Below are 21,355 nucleotides of genomic sequence, written 5' to 3' on the forward strand. Positions count from 1 at the left end.
ACAAGGAGAAATGGAGAAATCCCTTCTTAGTCTACAGCTACTGAGACACATTAGAAGATTTGCAGTAATCTCTAGTATTAAGGAAAATTCCAGTGTTTGATAAAAAATGTTTAATTTCGAAGGTACCATTGTTGGAGGTTGATCTGCCATGCTTACAAATGTATTATTTCTGTGGTTAACATAGGGAAGTGTCTAAAATATGTGGTTCTGTAAGTAAATTGTTCTCAAACAGCCCTCCCTCTCCTTGCTGCTAAGATTGATGGATGATAGTTTTTTTCTACTTTGTACACACATGGATAAAATTCTTACCAAGTCTTCTCCCATGCTTCTTTACCCTTTAGTGTGACTGCATTAGACAGGCAATAAAGATATATGGAAAAGTAAGAAGCAAATGTTGAAAACTTAGGAATGTGATTTTCCTTTAAATAATTTATGCATTATTTTTGAGATGAAGATATTTTCACATTATCTATTAATTTTTTAAGCACCACTATTTCTATGTGCCATACCATTTGAATACATTTGAGAACAACTCTGCTAAGTGTTTTAAGACATAATTTTTGTTAAGCAAGTACAAATGCAGAGGCCATCAGTATTTACTGTGGATGTTTTAGAGTTCCCAGTAGAATGGGGAGACCTCCAATTTTTTCTATAATTTATTCTGCACATATTTCATTGCTTCCTGTTTGCTAGGCACTATGCTAGGTACAGAAGATCCTGTGATGAAGAAAACAGAACCAAAGTGAAACAAAAATGGCATCTATGTCTGTTTGGAGGCTAGTGATGGAGATAGAAATCAATGCGATGCATAAGTACATACAAACTGTGATAAATACAATTAAAGAAAAAGCTAGGGGGCGGCTGGATGGCTCAGTTGATTAGAGTGCAAGCTCTGAACAACAGGGTTGCCGGTTTGATTCCCATGTGGCCACATGAGATGGTGGGCTGTGCCCCCTGAAACTAAAGATTGAAAATGGCAACTGGACTTGGAGCTGAGCTGCTCCCTCTACAACTAGATTGAAGAACAACGACTTGGAACTAATGGGGCCTGGAGAAACACACTGTTCCCCAATATTCCCCAATAAAATTTATTTTAAAAAAATCTAGGGAACTAAATTAAAAGTCTATTTATAATAGAGCATGATGGAGGGCAGATGAAGGTGACACAGAAGGCTCTTCTCAAGAAGGAACATTTAAAGCAAATAAGATGTAAAGCATAAGAAAGAATCAGGCAAGAAGGATAGGATTGGTAAAAGGGAAGAAAGGACGGCTGTATTAGTGTATTAGTTGGATTCATTTCAGCTGAAACAAGATAGGAGTTTATTCTTCTTTTGCATAAACTTTGGTCAGTGGTGGCTGAACCACATTGTCAGAGACCCTTGTTTCTTGGATTTTGTTTCTCTGCCTTGTTGTCCATGATGGCGCTCCATCCTAAGTCAACACATCCACATTCCATCCAACTGGCAGGCGGAAGGGGAGGCAGGACACTTCTGCTTACATCCCATTGGCCAGAACTTGGTCATATGGCAGCACCCAGTTGTAAGGAAGATTGGAGAGTATAGTCTTTACTTTGGGGAGCCACGTGCCTATAGTTCTATTCTTGAAAAAGAAGGGGATAATGTTGAGAGATAACTGGCAATCTGCCACGATCACTTACTGCATGAGAATAATAGTCTGGTTTATTTTGCCTCAGCTAAAGGCAGCTGGCAGATTCTTCCCTCTCCCCTATCCTGCTCTTTTTTTTACTGCACTTTTGTCCAAGGAAAGGGATGACAGTGCATTCAGAGAGGTGTGAGGTTGTCTGAGACCCAGTGGACTACCTGCAATGGCCTGTTTGGGGAAACGGCACGTTATAATCTCTCCAACTAGCTAGTCCTAGCCTCTCGATTTAGGCATGACTACAACATTTCACTAGGTAGTAAGTGAAAACTAATTACATACTGTTAGTATTGTTTTTATCCCTTTGGTGCCTGGCAGAGCATCTGGCACATGGCTTACTAATTGCTTTTTAATTTAGTTATTGACTAATGGAGAGAAGGAAGCACATGTGGTAGTTTTCAGTGGCCCACCAGGATAAACGACAAACAAAAGAAACTCAAGTTATGATTATAGATAAAAATCTGTGTGAGTTCAAAAATTGAAAAAAAAACGAACATAGATTTGTAGTTTAGAATTGAAATAACCTCATACATCATCAGATCTTTCTTTTTATAAGAAAATTAAAGTTGGAATGGTGCAGTTACTTGGTTGGGCTTACACACTTATTGGTAGCAGAATTGCTTTTTCAACCTTTTGTATTTTTCTGGAAAGGCTTTGTGGCAAAACTAGGCATTGATCTGGTCTTTGAATGTGTGGTTTTAGATAGGTAGAGAAGAAAACTTTCCAAACTTGTGTTTGAGTTAACTGCAAGATCAATGTGGGTAATATGGCTTTTAGAAAATAATGAAACATAATGAGAGAATAGAAATGTCTTATAGTAGATAGGAATTCCTTGAGGAACCTTTAAGTGGACAAGTGTGTCTACAAGAGTGGGCGAATGGTATGCTGTAACTGTCCTATGAAATAATCATTGGACTCTACCATTTTTAAATTTCTCGTTACCTTTTCTTGTTTTCAAAATATCTGGTAACAAAGTGGTAAGAACACAGCTTCTGGAGCTGGAATGCTTGGTGACCTTAGGAAAGTTACTTATCTGTGCCCCATTTTTCTGACATGTAAAATGTAAATAACAATAATGCCTACCTCCTAGAGTTGTAGTGAGTCTTAAATGAGTTAATATAAAAGAAGTGTTTACAATAATGCATGGAACAGGGTCTGTATTAGCTTTCATTTTTATTACAATTATTAGAAAAGAAGATGTGTAGCATAATAATAAAGTGAATACCTTTGAACTCACTCAAATTATGAACCAGAACATTAGAAATACCATTGCTTTATGAGTTTCTTCATCTTTTTTCTTCCTCGGTAACCCCCTCTATACCACTTATAATGGAGTAATTTTCTTCTATAGTTATGTAAAAGAAGAATGTATGTTTCATTATGCATATTTCTGATTCCTAAAAAATGACATCATCATATTTACTACTGTTGAATTGTAGCTTAAAATAATTTTATCTACCCAGACATACGTAGGCTCTTAATTATGAGCCCTGATTCCACAGTCTATAGAAAACACCCCCACTATTTGTGCCAACAAGTGTCTTTTCTACTAGGCAGAATTCATATGATTTGGTATTCTAGAAGAGTTTTATAATTATTAAATGTTTAATATAGAGAGAACCAATTGGTTTTGCCCTTTAAAAACTCTTATTTCAAGGGGCCTTGATTGGTCATGTCTATAAGCATTGATTATAAAATTATCAAAGCCTTGTATATAGTATATGAATACAGACTATTATCTAAGATGAAGCAGCAATTCTGGGGAGAGTCTGAGAGGGAAAGAGAGAAGGAAGAAGTAAAGGTGTTATCAGGGACATATTGATGAAATTTGTTTCTTAAAAATTCAGCTGTGAGATTAGGTGAAAATAAATTTGTTACAGATTAAGCTAGAAAAGATAATTCATTGAACTTTTAAATTTGTTTTCTTTGAGACTTTATTTTCATTGGCTTATTCAGTGAATATATATTTTATTACCAACAATATCTAAAACTTTATAGGATTAAAAGCAAAACATTCAAAGACAAGGGTTTATAATCTAATAGGAAAGAGATAAAGATATACATATTTACCACACTTCAAGGTAGTTGTATGATAATTCCATGATTCAAAGATGTACACATGTGCTATAATTCAAAGTAGCAGAAGAAGAGTTTAATGGGAAAATTCAGAAAGAGAAACCATATTCAGCTGGGCAGATCAGCATTTCAAGGAGGGGATACTATTTGAGTTGGAGTTTGAAACATGTGGAACTCAGATAATTATATTGGGAGGGAGGTCATTCTTGGTAGAGAAGGAAAGTCCTGGCGATGGAAAAACATGATATATAAACTGGGATTAGTGCGGGATAGTGAAGGATGAACTTGGAGGGGAGCTTGAAGCTAGTTCTAGAGGCCTGGTCACAGTAAGCAGGAAAGTGACATGTCTAGCGCTGGGAATTAGATGTTGAAGGTGAGGGGAAGAGGGCAGAGTTTTGCAGGATGGCCTGGAAATGAGCAGAAGCAAGTCAGAGGCGCTGGTGAAATGACTTATTGTGAGAGTCTAAGCAAGAGGCCCAAGGACTTAAGTCAGGTTGGTGGCATTAGGAAGGATCCCCTGCAGCTGAGTGCAGAAAAGTGCAGCTGACTGCACTGAGCTTATGGACAGAGAGAGAACAGGAACAGCTTGTGGCAGTGACATAGGGAGGTAGTGAGTAGGTGGCAAAGGGAAAATCCAACATGATTACAGGACGTGGAGCCAGAGTTTCTGACTGAATCATGGGTCTTAAGGGGCCAACTTAGGAGAGAGATGGTGTGAGTCCATATTGTCAGATATGAAAAATTATAATATTTTAAAAGAATAATTTAAAGAAATAGAAATGGCATAACATTACAGGATTTCCAAAATAGGATAAAGTTAATTATAAGTCCCATCATCATGACTGATTTTTGTATATTTCTAATCATATTTTGTATATTCACTTCTAATCATATCTATTCATGTATTTACAATTCACTGTGTTTATATTACTTCTTGCTTTTCGCTTTAGATGATAAGTATATCCCACATAGCTATACTTATCCCTTTAAGTATACTTTTAATGGTTGCATAATTAAGACTTTCAGAGCAGGAAGAAGCATTAGCTGCTTATGATAGTCAGATTTACGTGATTTTCATGCAATTGCATATATTTATTTGTGCTGTTGAGAAACTGAAATTAAGGATAAAACGTGGGAGAAATTTTGACTCTAGTAACAGATTTGTGAGGCCTGTAGTTAGAGGTAAGAATATGAGAGTTTGCCAAGGGAGAGAGTTTCAAGGGAAAAATAAGAATAAGAACGGTTTATCTGCTCAGGTGAATAGCCAAGTTCATTAGAATTTAAAATTTACATATCTTTTCTATAGATATCATTGGTACAGTATTTCCTAGAATTAGGTGCTAAGGGCACATCTGATGAATATCAAACTTATTACTAGTGGCAACTGATAAAGGCCAGAAAAGAAGCTGACATATGACCGTAAATCAATGAGTAATTTGAAATGTTTTCCAAACTGGCTACTTAGGAACTCTACCAAAATCCTCTATTGGCTAAAAATATCTCTTAGAATAGCCATTTGCCAGAATTTGGGCAAGTTGAGCCAGGAAGTGATTTCTCTAATTACTTGTCACCGCAGCTTAAGATAAATCAATTTAAGTCAGATGTGGTGGAAGTTTCATGTGACAAAATAATTTGATACATTTTCTTTGAATCCAAGTAAAGATTGGGGTTGTAGCTTAACTGTCAGTTGTTAACTTTCCATCCGAGAGCCCTGAAGCATGGTGAAGGATCAGTGGCTTACCCCAGGTGCCCTCCGGAAGTTTTGGATTCTGACTTTGAGTTTTTTGGAAGCAGAGTAATGTTGTAGAGGTTCTCAGCTATATCTACAAAGCACGTGGGGCATAAATGACCTAAAACACTGGTTCTCAACTGGGGATCATTTTGTCTCCCTGAGGACATTTGGCAATATCTGAAGGCATTTTTGGTTGTCGCAACTGGTGGAGGAAGTGCCACTGCCAGAGGCCAGAAATGCTGCTAAACATCCTACAATGCACAGAACAATCTCACCCTTCACCCCCTCCCCCCAAATAAAGAATTACTTGACCCAAAATGTCTGTAGTGTTGAGGTTGAGGATCTTTGGTGGAAATGCTTGGGCATCCACGTTGTAAAAATTGATGACAAGAAAATGCCCTCTGAAATTCTATATGTGTACTTTGGGACACTCTAAAAATATCCATTCTGCTGTCTTCAGAAGACTGAGCCTGATTTGTTGTTTGTACATGGACCATGTGGGCAACAACCTGTTTCTACTTCATGGCCAAGGTACACTTTCAGCAGTTCACACCATAAGGCGGCACGTGCAGAAGTTGGGCAATGCCCTGCACCCAAGAGACAGACACGTGGTATCTTAGTATTCAGTGCTTGTCACTGAATTTTGTCTTGTGTTTTTTTTTTTCTTTTTCCTGAATTTGACAGAGTTAAAAAAAAAAAACAAAAAAAAAAAAACTGGAATGTTTTTAAAGAGAAGGAATTATGCAATTTTAATTCTATGAAGTTTCCAGCCAATATGCATGAGATGCCAGAAGGAAACATGCATTAAGTAACAAAGCTAAATTTTCAGCCAGAACTGGAGCTGGGATTTGAAATATGCCTGGCATTAAGGATTTCAAGAGAGTCTGCTCATTACCATGCACCAGGAAAGACAAGGCCTTCTGTGGGCTATACTCAAATTTTCAGATACTTTTTTGGGCTCTTGTAGATTATTTTGTTTGGTTTGACTTATAAATGGTGTCTGGTATTCAGAAAAATGAAACTGTAATCACTTTAAGAAGCACTCACATATAAGTCAATTTTAATAGTTTAAGAAAGAGGAAACGAAGAATTCCTTGTTCATTCAATAGGCCCCCATGTCCTTGATGTGCCTTATGGAAGGTTGACTCCCTCAAATCAGCAAGCTTCTTAATAGAACCCTTGCCTTCTTCCCTGAGTTTATTAATTATAGGTGTTACAACGTATTAAAATCAGAGTTCCCTGAATTTAACACATTATGACTAGTGCAGTGTGACCCTGATAAGCTTTCCCAGAGTACAGTGTATTTTCCCAGTCATAATAATCACGATAAGTATTGTAATCCCTTATTTTGTGACTGTCTTCAAAACCCAATGTTAGTCCTGCAAGGTCTGGGGTCAAGGTATCTTCTTTTGTTCACTACCATGTGCCCAGCACTAGATCTGACCCCTTTGTAACTAACACCTCAATAAATCTTTATTGAATAAATGAGTGGGAACCTGAGTAATACAGAACACAGACAGATGTAAAGTGGACGTGGAGTTGCTATCCAGTAGTTCAAGAATCACTTCTAGACTCTCTGGAAATGGTCCTGCTGAGGACTTATTTGGAGACTTGGCAGAAATGAGATCTTTGAATTACAAATCCTAGGCAAGTTACCATCTACTGTGTTCTCAGCAGAGCCTAGCAGGAGATGCCACGTGGGGAGAATGTTCCATAAGTCTTATGGGAGACACCCTCTGGTTAGCAGAGCTGGTTTTCTCCCTGTCTAGAGTGAGAGCCGGCCAGATGGCTGAACATCCTGAAAGGAGGGTTGCTAAATTTTGATTGCCTTAATCAGGCCATCTGAAATCCCAGTATTATTGCCTTAGGTGGTTACCATAACTGCCTTTAGCCAATCACACCACCTGGATCTGATGTTCAGATTTCCAGGACAATTTTCTTCCTTACAACTGGGCTGTCTTACTACATTATCTACACGTGTTACAATAATGACGAGGCACATAGGTATACAGTCCCGCTGACACTCTGTGAGATTGATCATTCATGTGGACAGGGTGTCGGAGGAACTGAACTTGGGCCAGGACTCAGCCACGCTCCCAGGGCCCAGCAAGCTGCTGTCAACATGGCGGGTATCAGAAAGTCAGACCTTAGTACTAAGAAGATTATAAATCCAATGGGCGTGGAGAGAGCACACAGATTTAAGTAGTATGTCTAAACAGTTCCAAATAAATGCTGTAGAATAAGCCTTTTGCATTTTCTGCCCATTCTGTGACTGTCACATTTATAGCAGTAATATCTGCATTATGCATTTTAAATGAGATATATCATTGTTATCCAAAACATGTTACTTTATTAATATCTAATATAAAGCTCTATGAAACAGATGGGAATGGGGGAGATTAGAGAGATTTCAGCCCGATGGACTAGCACGTTAGGGTCTCCGTGGGGAGAACAGTGGTAGGATGATACCCTGGTTTCAAATACATACAGGTGACCATTGCCTTCTACTTTGGGAATCCCTTGTGTGCCTTTGCCAAATGGACCCGTCAATTCATTGCCGCTGGAATGACTGGAATTGGTCTTTAACTTCTGCGACATCTTACTAAGTGTCTGCTTTTCTACTCTGACTTCCAATTTCCTTACTACATCTAGTTTTCGCTGTGATTTATTGGCCTGACCAGCCCTAAAACAATATGTGCAAAACACTTAGCGTAGGGCATTTAAGTTGGAGCAGTAAGGTTCCATCCTGCTATTTAGTATCATTTCTAGCCTGTACTTTCACACTGCCATACCTTCACTCATGACATTTCATTTGTTGGTACATATTTCTCTCCTGTATCAGTGCTTTGCTCAAATGACATTTCATCTGGGAAGTCTCTCTTCTCCAAAGTTTGATGTCTTTAAAGTTATTATACACAGTAGTGCCCCCTTCTTATACATGGGGAATATGTTCCAAGACCCCTGGTGGATGCCTGAAACCTCGGAGAGTACCAAACCCTGTATGTATTACGGTCTGTTTTCCTATCAACCTACATACTTTTTCACTTAAATGAAACACTTTATGGCTTCTCTTTGGCATAGCTGAATTGCCAGAAACCTATCACTTGTGCCAATTCTTTTAAAATATCAGTTTCACATCTCTTTTCCAGTCTTTTTTTTTATTTTTATTTTTTTATTCAGGGTTTCTATACACAGTTTAAATTGAGAGACTGCTTCTTGCACATAGTAGCTAGTCAACTACTTTTTTAATAATTACGGTTTTTGTAGCCTTTGTAATGAGTTTTCCCTTTTCATGGAAGATTTTGTGCTTATTTTCTCTAACCTCTCAGCTCATTTACGGAGGCAGTACCAGCAAGCTAGATTGCAAGATGCTGCCTATCTGTCACTCAAGTTCCTGCTGTCTAGTGATAATGTAGTCAGTATGCTTTCATGACCCTGTCAGGAGTGTATTTTTAATGGAGTTGCCCTCCATATTTAGGTGTTCCTGTTTTCCTTGAGGCCAACGTGCTCAGAATGTGAATTTAAACATTTTGCCCCCTCATTATGCAATAGAAGTCAGACACTTTAAATTAATTTGCCATCACCCTAAGTTTTCTACTCCCAGTCTGTTTTAATGCAGTGAATTAATGCTTGCTAGGCATTTGGCATGTTAACTGTTTCTCCATTTATCATTTCTAATAAGTCATTTCTATCTGCTACATCATCCTTGCTAGACACTGTGTGCCCTTTATGTATCTTGTGAGTCCTGGGGGTCCCACAGGCTGTCAGCCTTGTAATTAAAACCTGCTTTGCTTCCAACACAGCAAACTGGGTGTGAGCTTAAGCACCTAGCTTCATTAATGTGCTTCATTTTCCTTTCATTATTGTTCGTTCTTAGCTTTTCCATATAGCTCAGTGAGTCTTTGGATATTGGTGGCCAGATACTAGGTGTGGAGAGTCTTTCTTAGAAGATCTTTTGAACCCGATCAGCATTAGCTGGCTGTAGGGATCCTGTTTCCTGCAGGCCCTTGCTGCAAGGCCTCCCTGTACATTTGCTGGCTTCCCTATGGCAGCGGGAGTTGAGCCTCTCCTGTTCCCCTTTCCCTGAGAATCTTGCTTACGAAATATCATCAACTCAACATCCTTCACAAAGATTTCACCATAGGCACTGTTCTCACTTCTTTCAGCCACTGCTGCCAAAAAGCAACTGTTGCTCCCAGAAGACTAGGTTGGGTTTTTGAAAACTTCTTTCCAAACCTACTCTTTTGCACTTTGTATGAATGCAAGTGGAAGGCAGAAAATCAATCAGTATTCCTATAAGCAATGTTATTAATTCTCCAGTTCAGACAAATATTTGCCATCATTATTTTCATATTGTAAATAATTGCCAGTTGCCAGTCTTTATTGTGGATACTTAAAATCTAAGAGCCCAGATGGACCAACTCACCGCTCCACCTCCACAGACCACCACCACCGCCAGCCATTGTTTCATACCCTCCCACCTGCCTGCCATGAAGCATGGTGGGGAAAAACAAAAACGCAAGAAAGAGAAGCTGGGCAAGGTAGAAAAAAGTCAAAGCAAGAAAGCATCATATGAAAAAGCGTCGAGGGCCTTTCAGATGCTCAGTGGATGTTATACTCTAATGGGAAGATTATAAATAAGTAAATAACCAGTTTACGAGACTGGTATATGCTGTGAAATACATGAAACAAGGAGATGTGATAGAGGCCATTTTAGAGAGGGTGATCAGGGAAGGCGGCAGCCTCTCTGAGGAGGTGGCATTGGAGTTGAGACCTGGAAGAAGCCAACCAAATGACTAACATGAGAAGCAAGAAGAGGAGGAGCCAAGGAAGGAGGGTTTCAGGCAAAGGTACCACCAAGTACAGAGGTATTAGAAGATGTGACCTCTCCCCAGGCCGAATAGGTCCTTGTGACATTGCTATCCTCAGCTTTCATCCCTTCTTGCGTACAAGACCTCGATCCTGAAAAGAGAGTCATTGAACAAAAGGAAGCCATTGCCCATGAGGCCATAGGGCAGTTGCTCCCATAACCCCTCTCTTCTAGCCAGCATGACATTGAGACAATTTTTATCAGGAGTTGACTGTTGGATATCAGGCACCTTAAGGATCAAAGGACTGAAGAGCAGACCCACAATTAACTTATCTAACCTTCTGATGAAATTGGCAAAAATCTCTTTTCCCTTCACTAATTACATACATACTTGTTTTCTCCAAAGGAATGACTGTTCCTAGGACTGGCCTGGCTAGTGACTAAGATGAGAGATTAGGAGATACTCTTTGTGCCATCAAACAATTGCACTTTTTGGTGTGCTGATTAGGTGTATATCCTGTATTAGGTAAATTTGCTACGCTTTCATGCTCTTTCATGAATTGGGTAGAACCAGATAAGAAACATCCTCAGATGCTGACAGGCCAAGCTGCAAGCAGGACATGGTTGTTGGGTTTGGGGTAAATGAGCAGACTCAGCCCTTTTATGTCTCAGCCTACCATCGAGCAAAGTCACAGCGTCAGAAGCCAAATGGACAGGGGAGAGTCTGGCATCTTATCTCCAAAATTAGAAGGAATTCTTAAAACACCACGGGCTTTTATTGATCTGTTCTCTTTTATAGCTCTATAAGTAGAAAGTGAAATTTTTAATGGTAGTTAAAGATCTTGCAAATGTCATGGGCTCACTGTCTATATATCTTGGAGAATAAGGGGAACCTGGGACTAATAAATAAGTACATCCAGGCAGCATTCTGAGGAAAATTACAGGAAGGAAGAGGAAAGTGCACATTAAAGAATTTCTAATCCCATGTGGATTCAGAAAGGGGACAAAACAGAAAAGTACAGTGATGCCTGAGTCTAGGAAAAGGTAGAAACAGTATTTCATAGCGGTTCAGGGCATGGAGTCCGATTTCTTGGGTTCAAATCTCAGCCCCACAACTTGTTGTCTGAGTGACCTTGGGCAGCTTATTTAATTGTTCTGAGCATCAGTTTCCTTATCAGTAAAATAAGGGCAATAAGAATGACACCTACTAAAAATATCAATGTAGATCATTCATGTACAGAGCATAGCACTGAGCCTGGCCATGTGGTTTTTGTTATTATTGGACAGACATCCTGGAGCTCTTGAGGAATGCTGTTGCTGGTGAGTTTTGCAGTTGTCCTTCCTTGGGGGCATGGATAACAGCCTTTACTTTTTAAAGTATTCATCTGCATTTTATTGGACAATGTATGGCCACTAATTAGGGAGCAGTGGCTGGGATAGAAATACATTCGATGAAGCCGAGAACAAAGGAGTCATAAACAGGACTGCACAAAGGGCATGTGGAACAAAAATTACTGTCTAATTTTTTAACCCCTTCTCTCTTCCTTCCTCCTTCCCCTCCTGGATGGTAAAGGTTTTACTCTGCATAACCTACTCCCCGACATTTGACCTGAATGGGAGTGCAGTGCTGAAGATTGCGGAGGTGAGTGCTTGCTGCTCCCCCAGCCCTCCTGTGCTGCCTGCTCACAGCTGCTTCTCCCCATCTGGGATCGATATTAGGGTGGAGCTGAGCCCAGCAATGGGGTGAGCCCTTCTCTGATCATGACTGTGGGGAGTTTCCACTAAGGCTTGGATCTGTGGGAAGCTGGCTCTGGGGTCCATTGTCCTAAGTCATGATGCTCTGCATGCTTTGCTTTGCTGAACTTCAGGCTTTAACCATGGAAATAACAGTACTGGTTCTCTCAACTCTGCCACACTTAGGTATTGCTTTCTTCGTCTGTTTTTCCTAAGATTAATTGAAAGGCATTTGAATTAAAAAAATGGTTTTTAAGAAAGCAAGTATGATATTTAGAGAGATGTTTATTGATTTAAGTCCATCTCCGTGTACTAAACCATGATGAATGCATTTTGTGGCTATCATTGGAAAGCCTTCTCTTTTCCTTCTCTATTGCAGCCTAGAGTAATAAGTACCTTCCAGCGCCCCCCAAGAATATGTCCCACAGGACACTTGGCTTCTTGACTGTCTGGCATATGCCTTTGGCTTTTGGAAATATTATCATTCCCAAGCTGTACTTCAATATGCTTAGAATAGTTTTCTTCCATTTCTTGCAAAGAATATCTTCAGGATTGGTATGTTTTGACAAGAGTACGTGCTTAGACCTTAAAGAGGCAATGATATTCTGAATTCTGAAATAATGGAGAAAAAGAAAGCCAAATAGTGCTCATGGGTATTTGTTTTTACAGTAATGATTACCATTTATTGAGTATACCATGTAGAAGCTAAACCCTTTGGGCATTTTTTCCCCCATTTTTCTCATCATTGTCAAGGTACAATTGACAAATAAATGTTGCTTATATTTAAGCTGTACAACTCAGTGTTTTGATATATGTATACATTGTGAAATAATGACCACAATCAAGCTAATTAACATATCCATCATCTCACCTAGGTATTTATATTGGCTAATACACAGGCTTTCATAGTAGTATGTGCCATTAAAGGGTGAAAATTAAGGGAAAATTATTTTTGAGCACACAGAACATTTTATGTTTCTATCAAAATAAAAAGGAGCAATTTGCTGACCTCTCATTACAATATAAATCAATTCTCAAATCTGTATTTATATAGGTTAAAAGAACATTTTTCTTTAACACATATGTTTTACTCTGTATATGTAAAGAAACAGCATAGCTATCAGTATTTTTAAATTGAATTTTAAGAGATGAGTGTTCTTATTATTTTCAGTTTTTTTATTGTGGTAAGAACACTTAACATGAGATCTACCTTCTTAACTAGATTTTAAGTGTGATCTCTAGAACTTACTCATCTTGCATAACTGAAACTTTATACCCATTGAATATACCCCTTTCCCCCTCCTTCCAGCCCCTGGCAACCACCATTCTGCTCTCTGTTTCTCAGCATTTGATTATTTTAGATACCTCTATTGCTTTCAAAACGACACATGTAATTTCTGATCAGAGCAAGAAATAGGGTTGGCACGTAAGAGGCCTGTTAGTCCTTCGCCATGTGAAGGAGAAGGGTGATGCAGTGTGTCCCTGCCCAGCTGGTCCCCTGGCCAGTGGAGCTTGCGGGGGTTGGGGGAGAGGCACAGGTTGTTGCAGGACCCTCAGGAGAGGGGGGAGGCCACCAGGAATTCCAAGCTGCCCCTCCAGAGAAGGACTAAGTTGCTTTTATCATCCTCAGGGAACCAGTTTTTGAATCTGAACGATTCAGGTGTAATTCCTAAACTGCCAAGGACCACCAAAGTCAGGGGTGTTAACTGAGGGTATTGGGAAGCCAGAGTAAAGACTCAGCAGTCCTGTCCAGATAGGATGAAACAGCAAAACACAGTGGTCTCTGCCAAACCTATAAAGGAAAAGCAAAGCTTTTGTTTTTTTTGAAGAAAATTCAGCCCAAGACTGATGTACAGATAAAGGCGTCGGGCTTGGTGGTAAAAGTAGGGGCTCTGGGGTCCCACTGTTTAGATGTAAATCTGCCTCTGCCACCTTCCAGCCATGTTGCCTTGGGTACCTCCCTGGCTTCATGCTTGTTCTCTGGAAAAGCAATGCTATCTCATAGTGCGGTTGTGCCGATTAGACAAGAAAAGTGGAATCCATGTAAAAAGCTTTCTGTGCAGGTCCAGCCACATAGTAAACACTCGGCCAATGTTAACTACGGTTGTTGTTATGGAGCTGCAGAGTGACAATGGTGTCCCCATTGCCACTACATGATATTAATCTTGCCGGGACCCTGGAAGGATGGGACATCGATTGGGCCAGCTTCCTGAGAGTGTGTAACAAGCTCTCTCCCCTTCTTGTCCCACCTGCCACCCTCTGAGATCCCCTAGTTGGAAAAGAGTTCCCAGCAGAATGTCATTGTGCAGGCAGTTAAGCAGGGGTCAGACCATTGTGGAAAAACGTGTTACTTCCAATGCTGGCTTTGACTTATTGTTCATGGTAAAGACTTGATATTCATCAGAAGGCACAAGGACTTGGTAAAGATCTTAAAAATAAACTTTTTATCCTGTGTTTGATAGTGTGCAGGCTTCCAGAAGATGTTTCCAGGCCCTGCCTCCCCAGCAGACCCCCTGGAAGAGCCTCCACCCTGTTCATGGCAGGACTTAGGATTTAGGTTGCCAGTTATCCTGGCCCTCAGTGAGATGCACCCCTCTGCTCTGGTGACGGGCACACTGGAAGAGTCCCCAGCATAGGAAGGGGAGGGACACTGCTTTGTAACAACCATGAGAGTCACCATGTCAAAGTGCTTTTGATAAATGGCAGTGCACAATGGCCCCTCTGTGATAGCCTGGACAGGGCAGGGACATCAGCTTCAAGAAATAAGAATCCAGCTCCTCTGTCTGGCCAGTCCGTGGGTAAGGACGTTTGTAAGCCAGTCTGCTGAGAGGGGCCGAGTGATCCATGAGCATGACAGGTGCCAGGGCCGGGGGTTCACTCTATCCAGCTGTACTGATCAAACACCCACCAAGAGAAACACCCTGGAGAGTGCGCCTCTTGCTGAGAAGTACAGTGGGCCTTCATTCATCAGGCATGGTTGCAACTCAGCATAGTTCTACCAGGCATAGCTATAGTTCTGGGCTGCCTACAGCCATTTCCTCTTAGAGTTGGTAATTCTGAAAAGGCCTGAAAACATTTCAGTATATGTGCTGCAAAAGCGAGCACGAGGCCTGAAAACCTACAGCGTTACTTGTAGTGGCAAAGAGACAAGTATATACACTCAAAGACAATGTTGTACAGCTATACTTACTATGTATTTAATACTTACTCTCTGCCAGGCACTGTTCTAAAAACTTTACCTATATTAAATCATATAATCCACATAACAGTACTGTGAAGCAGGCAATATTATTATCCATATTTTACAGATAAGAAATGTGACATAGAGAGAAGTTCACCACCTTTCCAAGTGACACAGCTAGGAAGTGGTAGAAACAGGAGGCTAGACCGGTCGGTATGATTGAGCTTTCAGTCTTTACACTGCGTAGCACGTGCTGTCATCAGCTTGTTTGTGGAAGGTCCACTTACAGGGGCCCTTATGCTGCCCCTGTGTAAACGGTGGTAACCCTCAAAGGGGCAACCCCTCCCCTCATCCAAACCATGCTCAGGTGTGAATACCCTGAATTCATAACATTGAAGTTAAACTAATCTTGTCTTTTATATTTAAAATAAATCTTTTTATTTAGAGAGTAGTGTATATCAATTCCCTACTAACAATGATTAAAGATTAGAATAAGAGTCAGGCTTACAAAAGGTTGCATAGCTTCCTATATAAAGTCGACTATCTTCAGTAGTTTCTTGATTAAACTTAGCTGTTTCCTCTTCACCCTCCTAGAATGAACTCTCTCATACATAGGGTACTGACAATCACCAAGCTTTGGAGGCCTTACTTTTAAGTCACTGGTTCTCATCAAAGGCTGCACATTAGAATCACCTAGGAAGTGTTAACAAAAATAAGCTGCCTAGGGTGGCCCCAGAAATTCTGACTTTTTTGGATTTGGAGGGACCTGGGCATAGAAATATTCTAAAAGCCGTCAAGTGATTCTACTGTAGAAGTCAACTTGAGAATAACTGCTCCGATAGTTACTGTTCTCTCCGGCCAAGCTTTGTTGTAAAACTGCATTGAAATGAGCTGTTGCGCTCGAAAGCCTCAAGTGTGGTCCAGCCCAGATGCATGGGCGGCACGTGAGGCGCCAACCAAGACGTAAGAATCTGCCTTGTAATAAGGTCCCCGTATAATTCATATCCATATTAAAGTTTGAGAAGCACTGCCATAAGTGAATAGTGGTATAATCTCATTAAAATAAGATCTAAAGATAATGTTCTACTGGGTTTATAGGCCTGAAACCCAGGTGAGAGCTGCCTTGCCTCTCTGCCATGGCTAGTCGAATGACCCCCAAGAAGTATGGAGCCCCACTTAGCCAGCAGCATTCTCCCCATGGTGACCCGCCCCCCAATAAGGACGAGCTTTGGATTGTTCTAATCCTCCTTGTTTTACATCTTCTCCTGCCAAATCATGTCCACATTTTCTCCTTCCCATTTGTGAGTTCTTGACATATATCAAACATATTTCTTAACATTGCTTTAACAGTTAAATCTGCTAGAGCTATCTATCCCACTGTTCCTTCTGAGTATATATGTTTTCACCAATAAGACAGTATAAGCCTTTAAAAAAAAAAGAGGGGAAGTGTCCCCCACTCAATCCATATGTATGTAATCTAGCATAAGACAAGCATAGAGTAGATCTATTTATATGAACAGTATAGCAACAACTTATAAATGTAAGCATATGGTTCAGTAGTTATAACTATTAGATTATTAAATGAATAATGTGTAGGTAACTAATGATAATAATACAATCATCTGAAATCGTTGTTTACTTCAGACACGTGAGATAGGAATAAACATCTTTTTTATAGGACTTCGTTTTATATTTCCTCAAATTTGCAAAACAGCTTATATAGCCTTTCAGTTTTCACCATAGACATCGCTTAAGAAATGCTTTTTCATCACCAAAAATAATGAACCAGAAAAGAGAGCTATAGTACCATAAAATAGAATGGTATTCCGTAGTTACTGAAACCCAGTGATTTTGCAGGCTCGCAAGTGCTTTTCACCTGCTAATTTAGCCTTTGAAAATCAGCCTCTCTATTTTTAAAGCAGGACATTTCAGCCTAAAACTACCACTTAGCTCCAGGAAGCTTTCTTGGTTGTATCTGAACTTTTCATAAAGATAAGTCTTTAACTGAAAGGGGAAAAAAAGGCCTTTTCTCCTATTGTCACTTTTGATATAGCAAGGAAAACAATTTACAAGAACACCTTAAAACAAACTGTCTAAAACTGCTGTGGAAATGCTGGGAAAGAATCCAGACATTCTCTTCTTTCATCCATACGCTGGTCTACGTTGACTGTTACTCAAGGATAGTGTTTACCCTGAAACCTGTTGATCAGGAAATGGAATGTGTACTTAAGTATGAAAAATGAGGCTATCCTCCCCCCAAGTTTCTGCTGAAACTATAAAAGGATCATTAAGCATTTAAAATGCAAATAAGAGGGCAGCCTTTGTTTGTGTATCTAACTTAACTTGCTTAATTAAACTGCCATAATGAAAGCTTTTCAGTACAGCTGTCTTCCATGCATGATACAGGAAGAATAAAAAATATCATCAAATTTAGACATGAAATATCCAACACGTGTTTTCTGTTCAATCTTATGAATTACCATTACTGAAACTCCATATGGATACATAATTCTTCTTTTCATTGGTTGAAAGCTGGGCCCAAGATTTCTCTTCCTTTGATGTCCAGATTAGCAGATATGTAGAGTTTTCCAAGGTTAGTTACCTTAATATAGGAAAAGCTGTGGGAATAAAAATTGCCAAGGTCTTGGGGTTAAGGAAAAGGTGGTGCCATAGCCAGAAGCTCTATGAATATTAATTTGAAGATTGTTAATTATATTGTTCCATTGAAAAGACTTGGGGCATATTCTCATGCCTGCTGAAGGCTCCTTTATAAAATTTTCTTAAAGTGAGAAAGCCCAGTTCGGAAATGTGTATTTTGTGGTTTGATCTTACTGAGTCATGGGAAACTTCTAGTCTTTGGTCCTTTAGTATGCTGTCAGGTTGAAGCAAAGTCTGTCTCAAAGACCATTGTTTTATTCTTTAAGATTCTTACTTTCGGGACCTCCCTCTATTCACTTCATCTATCAATTCATTCCTCAATTTCCAAAACACTGGTTAATAATGGTAGCTATTAGTGTTTGAATCCCTAAGGCAGGTCAATAAATAGCATTTTACACACACTCTCTTTTAATCTTTTTCACAACCAAAGTAGATAAAGAATCCCAAGGAAAGGGAGGTTAATTTAACCAAGTTACTATAGCTAGACGTTCAAATCCAGACTTTTGCTATTTCAAATATGTGCTGTTGACCACTATGCTATATTGCTTCCTGGCAATCTCCGTCTTAGAAAATGTCAGCAGAATCTTGCAATGATATAATATTGGCAACCCACTAAAAATTGTAGGAGTCTTATCCACTTTGGACCTTTAGCGAGGTGTTTAGTGGCTGTGTGGTGTTTCTACATGTGAAGCAGAAGTATAGATGAATTTCACTTTTTTTGTGACCATAAGTTCAGGTGACCATTAGGCATATACCACTTTCTTGGGTATCTTTACATACTGATACTCAGTTTATCTTTTCTGAGCATTATGCTACCATTACTGGATCTAGAGTTTAGTTTAGCTCCACGTTTCCTTCTAGAAACCCTTTCATTTCTCCTTTGTGAGCCAGTCTTTTTACGGTCTCTTGTTTGACTTCTTTGAGGTGTCTTTCCTTTGGCTACCTATTACCAGATGGGCTTTGAGCAAACTAGTCCTTTTGCAAGGAATTGTCACACTACCTTTAACCTCTGACTTGTATGGCTCTTGCAAAATTGATTTGGAATTAGAAGACACATAGACCGATATAGAGATCCTCTCTACTTCCTTTTGGGCTGAGTCAGAGGGCTGAGGCTGGAGTTTAGTAGGCCCTGTATAGACCAAGCAGAAGACTGTGCCTGAGAAGGTGCAGGAATTGATGGGTTGAGGTATCTTAATCCATTTTAATATGTCAGCTAAGCCAAGAAGAATGTGGAGGAGGAAGAGGGAAAGGACAATCAGAGTTGTCTATGTATTGGCACTTCAAGAATTTCCTTTTCAGTTGAGATCCAAAAGGAAAACCAGCACATTTCTCGACCCAGCCATGGTGATCAGACTTCCTTATACATGTATATCGAAGGAATAATAAAACAACTTCAGTTCACCCTGTGTGTGTGTGTGTGTGTGTGTGTGTGTGCACACGCATGCATGTTTGCATAAATAGCACCCATTTGATGAGGTGTCTCCTGTCACACACTCACCAGTTACTGCTGTTCACCTGGAAGCAGCCTGGCCACTGAGCTGTCATCATGCTTCAACATAGAGTTTAGACTTGTAGTGTTAAGCAGAATTTTCTTTGTTTCTAATGTGATCAGCAAGCATTCGTGTATCTAGTCTTCCCTATATAGAAGATAGTTCTGCTTTCTTATAGCTTAATCTCTGATCCTTTCTATTTTTTATTGCCATAAAAATTTCCCAATTGGAAACATGCTTGCTCTTCTCTTTATGGAACTTATTACTCAGTAGCATGCACTGTTTTGACAAAGCTGTGCCACTAACCCCATTCAGATAGGAAAGAGAAGGTAAGTGCACTGTTCAACAAAGTGAAGGTCATACACACTTTGCAAAGCTAAGCAAATTTCTCTTGTGGAAGCTTCTCTAAAATTTATCACTTTGGTCAATATTGAATAGCTGCTACATTCCAGTATACTATTTCATATTTAATAATAATGATTCCACCCTGGGTTTAACCTAGTACTGTTATTTATCAGTCTACTAACTCGATGATATAAAACTTTTATTGCTACGTATGGCTTGCAGACTTGTATTTTTGTTTTGTTTTATTTTGTTCTTTTTCCTTCTGCTGTTGGAGTGTGTTTCGCTTCACTAACAATTCCTGTTTTTGCTCTCAGTTGTGTTTAGCATGCCGTAAAGCTGGATGTCCACAAATGCATGAAATGATCAAAATGTCCATTACGAAACTCCTCACTGCCCTGTGTCTTCGTGTGTTCCCTGGCGATCAGGGACCTGTGGCTTTTCACAAGGTATTTGATTTGGTCCTTTGAGCCTCTGTCAGAGGTGCAGGACTGAGGCTTTTCAAGTATCAATTCTACACTACGAAAGCAAAGGGCATGGGAGGTAGAAGTGACACTGGAGATACCAAAAGAAGAAACTGAGGCGCTCTTTCCCAGAAACTCAGCCTGCATTTGGACATGGTAGTCTGTTAGCTTCTCAATTCAATGTGCTCATTTTAGCACTGCCCCAAAGTAGAAAAGGAAAAACATTCACAAAGTGAAAAATCATTGGCCTTTAATACAGTGGACAGATTTATCATGGAAACACTCATTCTGTGAACCATACCATTTTACCAATTTATTATTATTTTTTTAGAAGATGTGAAGATAACTGAAAAGCTTTTCTTTCTGGGTAACTAAAGATAGCAGTATTGTCAGATTCATCCTCTTTTTTATATTTAAAAAGATACCCTTTTGTTACATGCAGTATTTATACTCCCAACTTTGGTAGAATGAGCTTCTTAGATGAATCCTTTTTTTAAAAAAAAAAAGAAAAAGACTAAACATGCTTACCTTGTCCCTTTATAAAATGCCTCCTGCAATAAGTCATTCCCACCGTTATGCCTCTAAACAATAAAAGTGGTACTGATATTAAATGTCAGATAGATTTGGTATTTGAGAAGCTGTTGCCTGTATACAGCACTATATGTGTTACTTAAAATCTGGTTCCTCATATGTGCCCTCTTTCATGGGTCTACAGTGACTGATGTAATTTTTTAAGGAAGGTTTTATAGTGGGTATGGCTCTTAGTATTCAACAGAATTGTGTTTATGTTAACGTGGGTAGTTCAGCTCTCAAAAGAGCTACTCTTTCATCTTTAATGCTTCTAACACTTCAAATTCCTCGTTAAATTTGAACTTGGGGATCTGAGAGATCAGCTGTTATACAGATTTATTGGGAGAATGTAAGATTTAAAGAAAACTTAGGTTCTGAGGTATAGACAGCACTAGAGTGCCTAATTACACTGTAGAGAATTTGGTTTCTTCAAAGTGAAACACCTCACTCATTTAGATATATTTTCAAGACTTTTAAACCATTTTATCACATGCAAAAGTAAAGGTCTTTCAGGATGAAAACTCCTTTTTTTTCTAAGTATGTTTAAATTGTATCTTCAAGTACATTACAAATCCATGATCATTTGCAAAACTGAATTTAAGGTTTACATGCCCTAAAAGGTAGTTTGAAAAATAAATA

At 39.4% G+C, this 21,355-nt stretch overlaps 2 protein-coding genes across 4 annotated transcripts in view; one reads left to right on the forward strand and one right to left on the reverse strand.

Moving 5' to 3' along the window:
- ARFGEF3 (ARFGEF family member 3) overlaps positions 1 to 21,355 on the forward strand; it is a 151,562-nt gene that overhangs the window by 47,675 nt on the left and 82,532 nt on the right. For 2 of the 3 annotated variants that reach the window (XM_019732728.2, XM_019732729.2), the window contains exon 5: positions 11,851 to 11,919. In XM_019732728.2, the coding sequence (XP_019588287.2) occupies positions 11,851 to 11,919 (69 nt within the window). Of the gene's footprint in view, positions 1 to 11,850; positions 11,920 to 19,999; positions 20,132 to 21,355 lie in introns of all 3 variants that reach the window. The other variant, XM_074333628.1, reaches the window with a different exon arrangement.
- Positions 2,245 to 8,065, reverse strand: PBOV1 (prostate and breast cancer overexpressed 1). Its single transcript, XM_019732703.2, is given in 3 exon segments — positions 2,245 to 2,391; positions 2,394 to 2,745; positions 7,937 to 8,065. Coding segments are annotated over 3 exon segments (588 nt in total). The 3' UTR covers positions 2,245 to 2,284.

The sequence above is a fragment of the Rhinolophus sinicus genome, linkage group LG05 (assembly GCF_036562045.2).
Source record: "Rhinolophus sinicus isolate RSC01 linkage group LG05, ASM3656204v1, whole genome shotgun sequence".
NCBI lineage: Eukaryota > Metazoa > Chordata > Mammalia > Chiroptera > Rhinolophidae > Rhinolophus > Rhinolophus sinicus.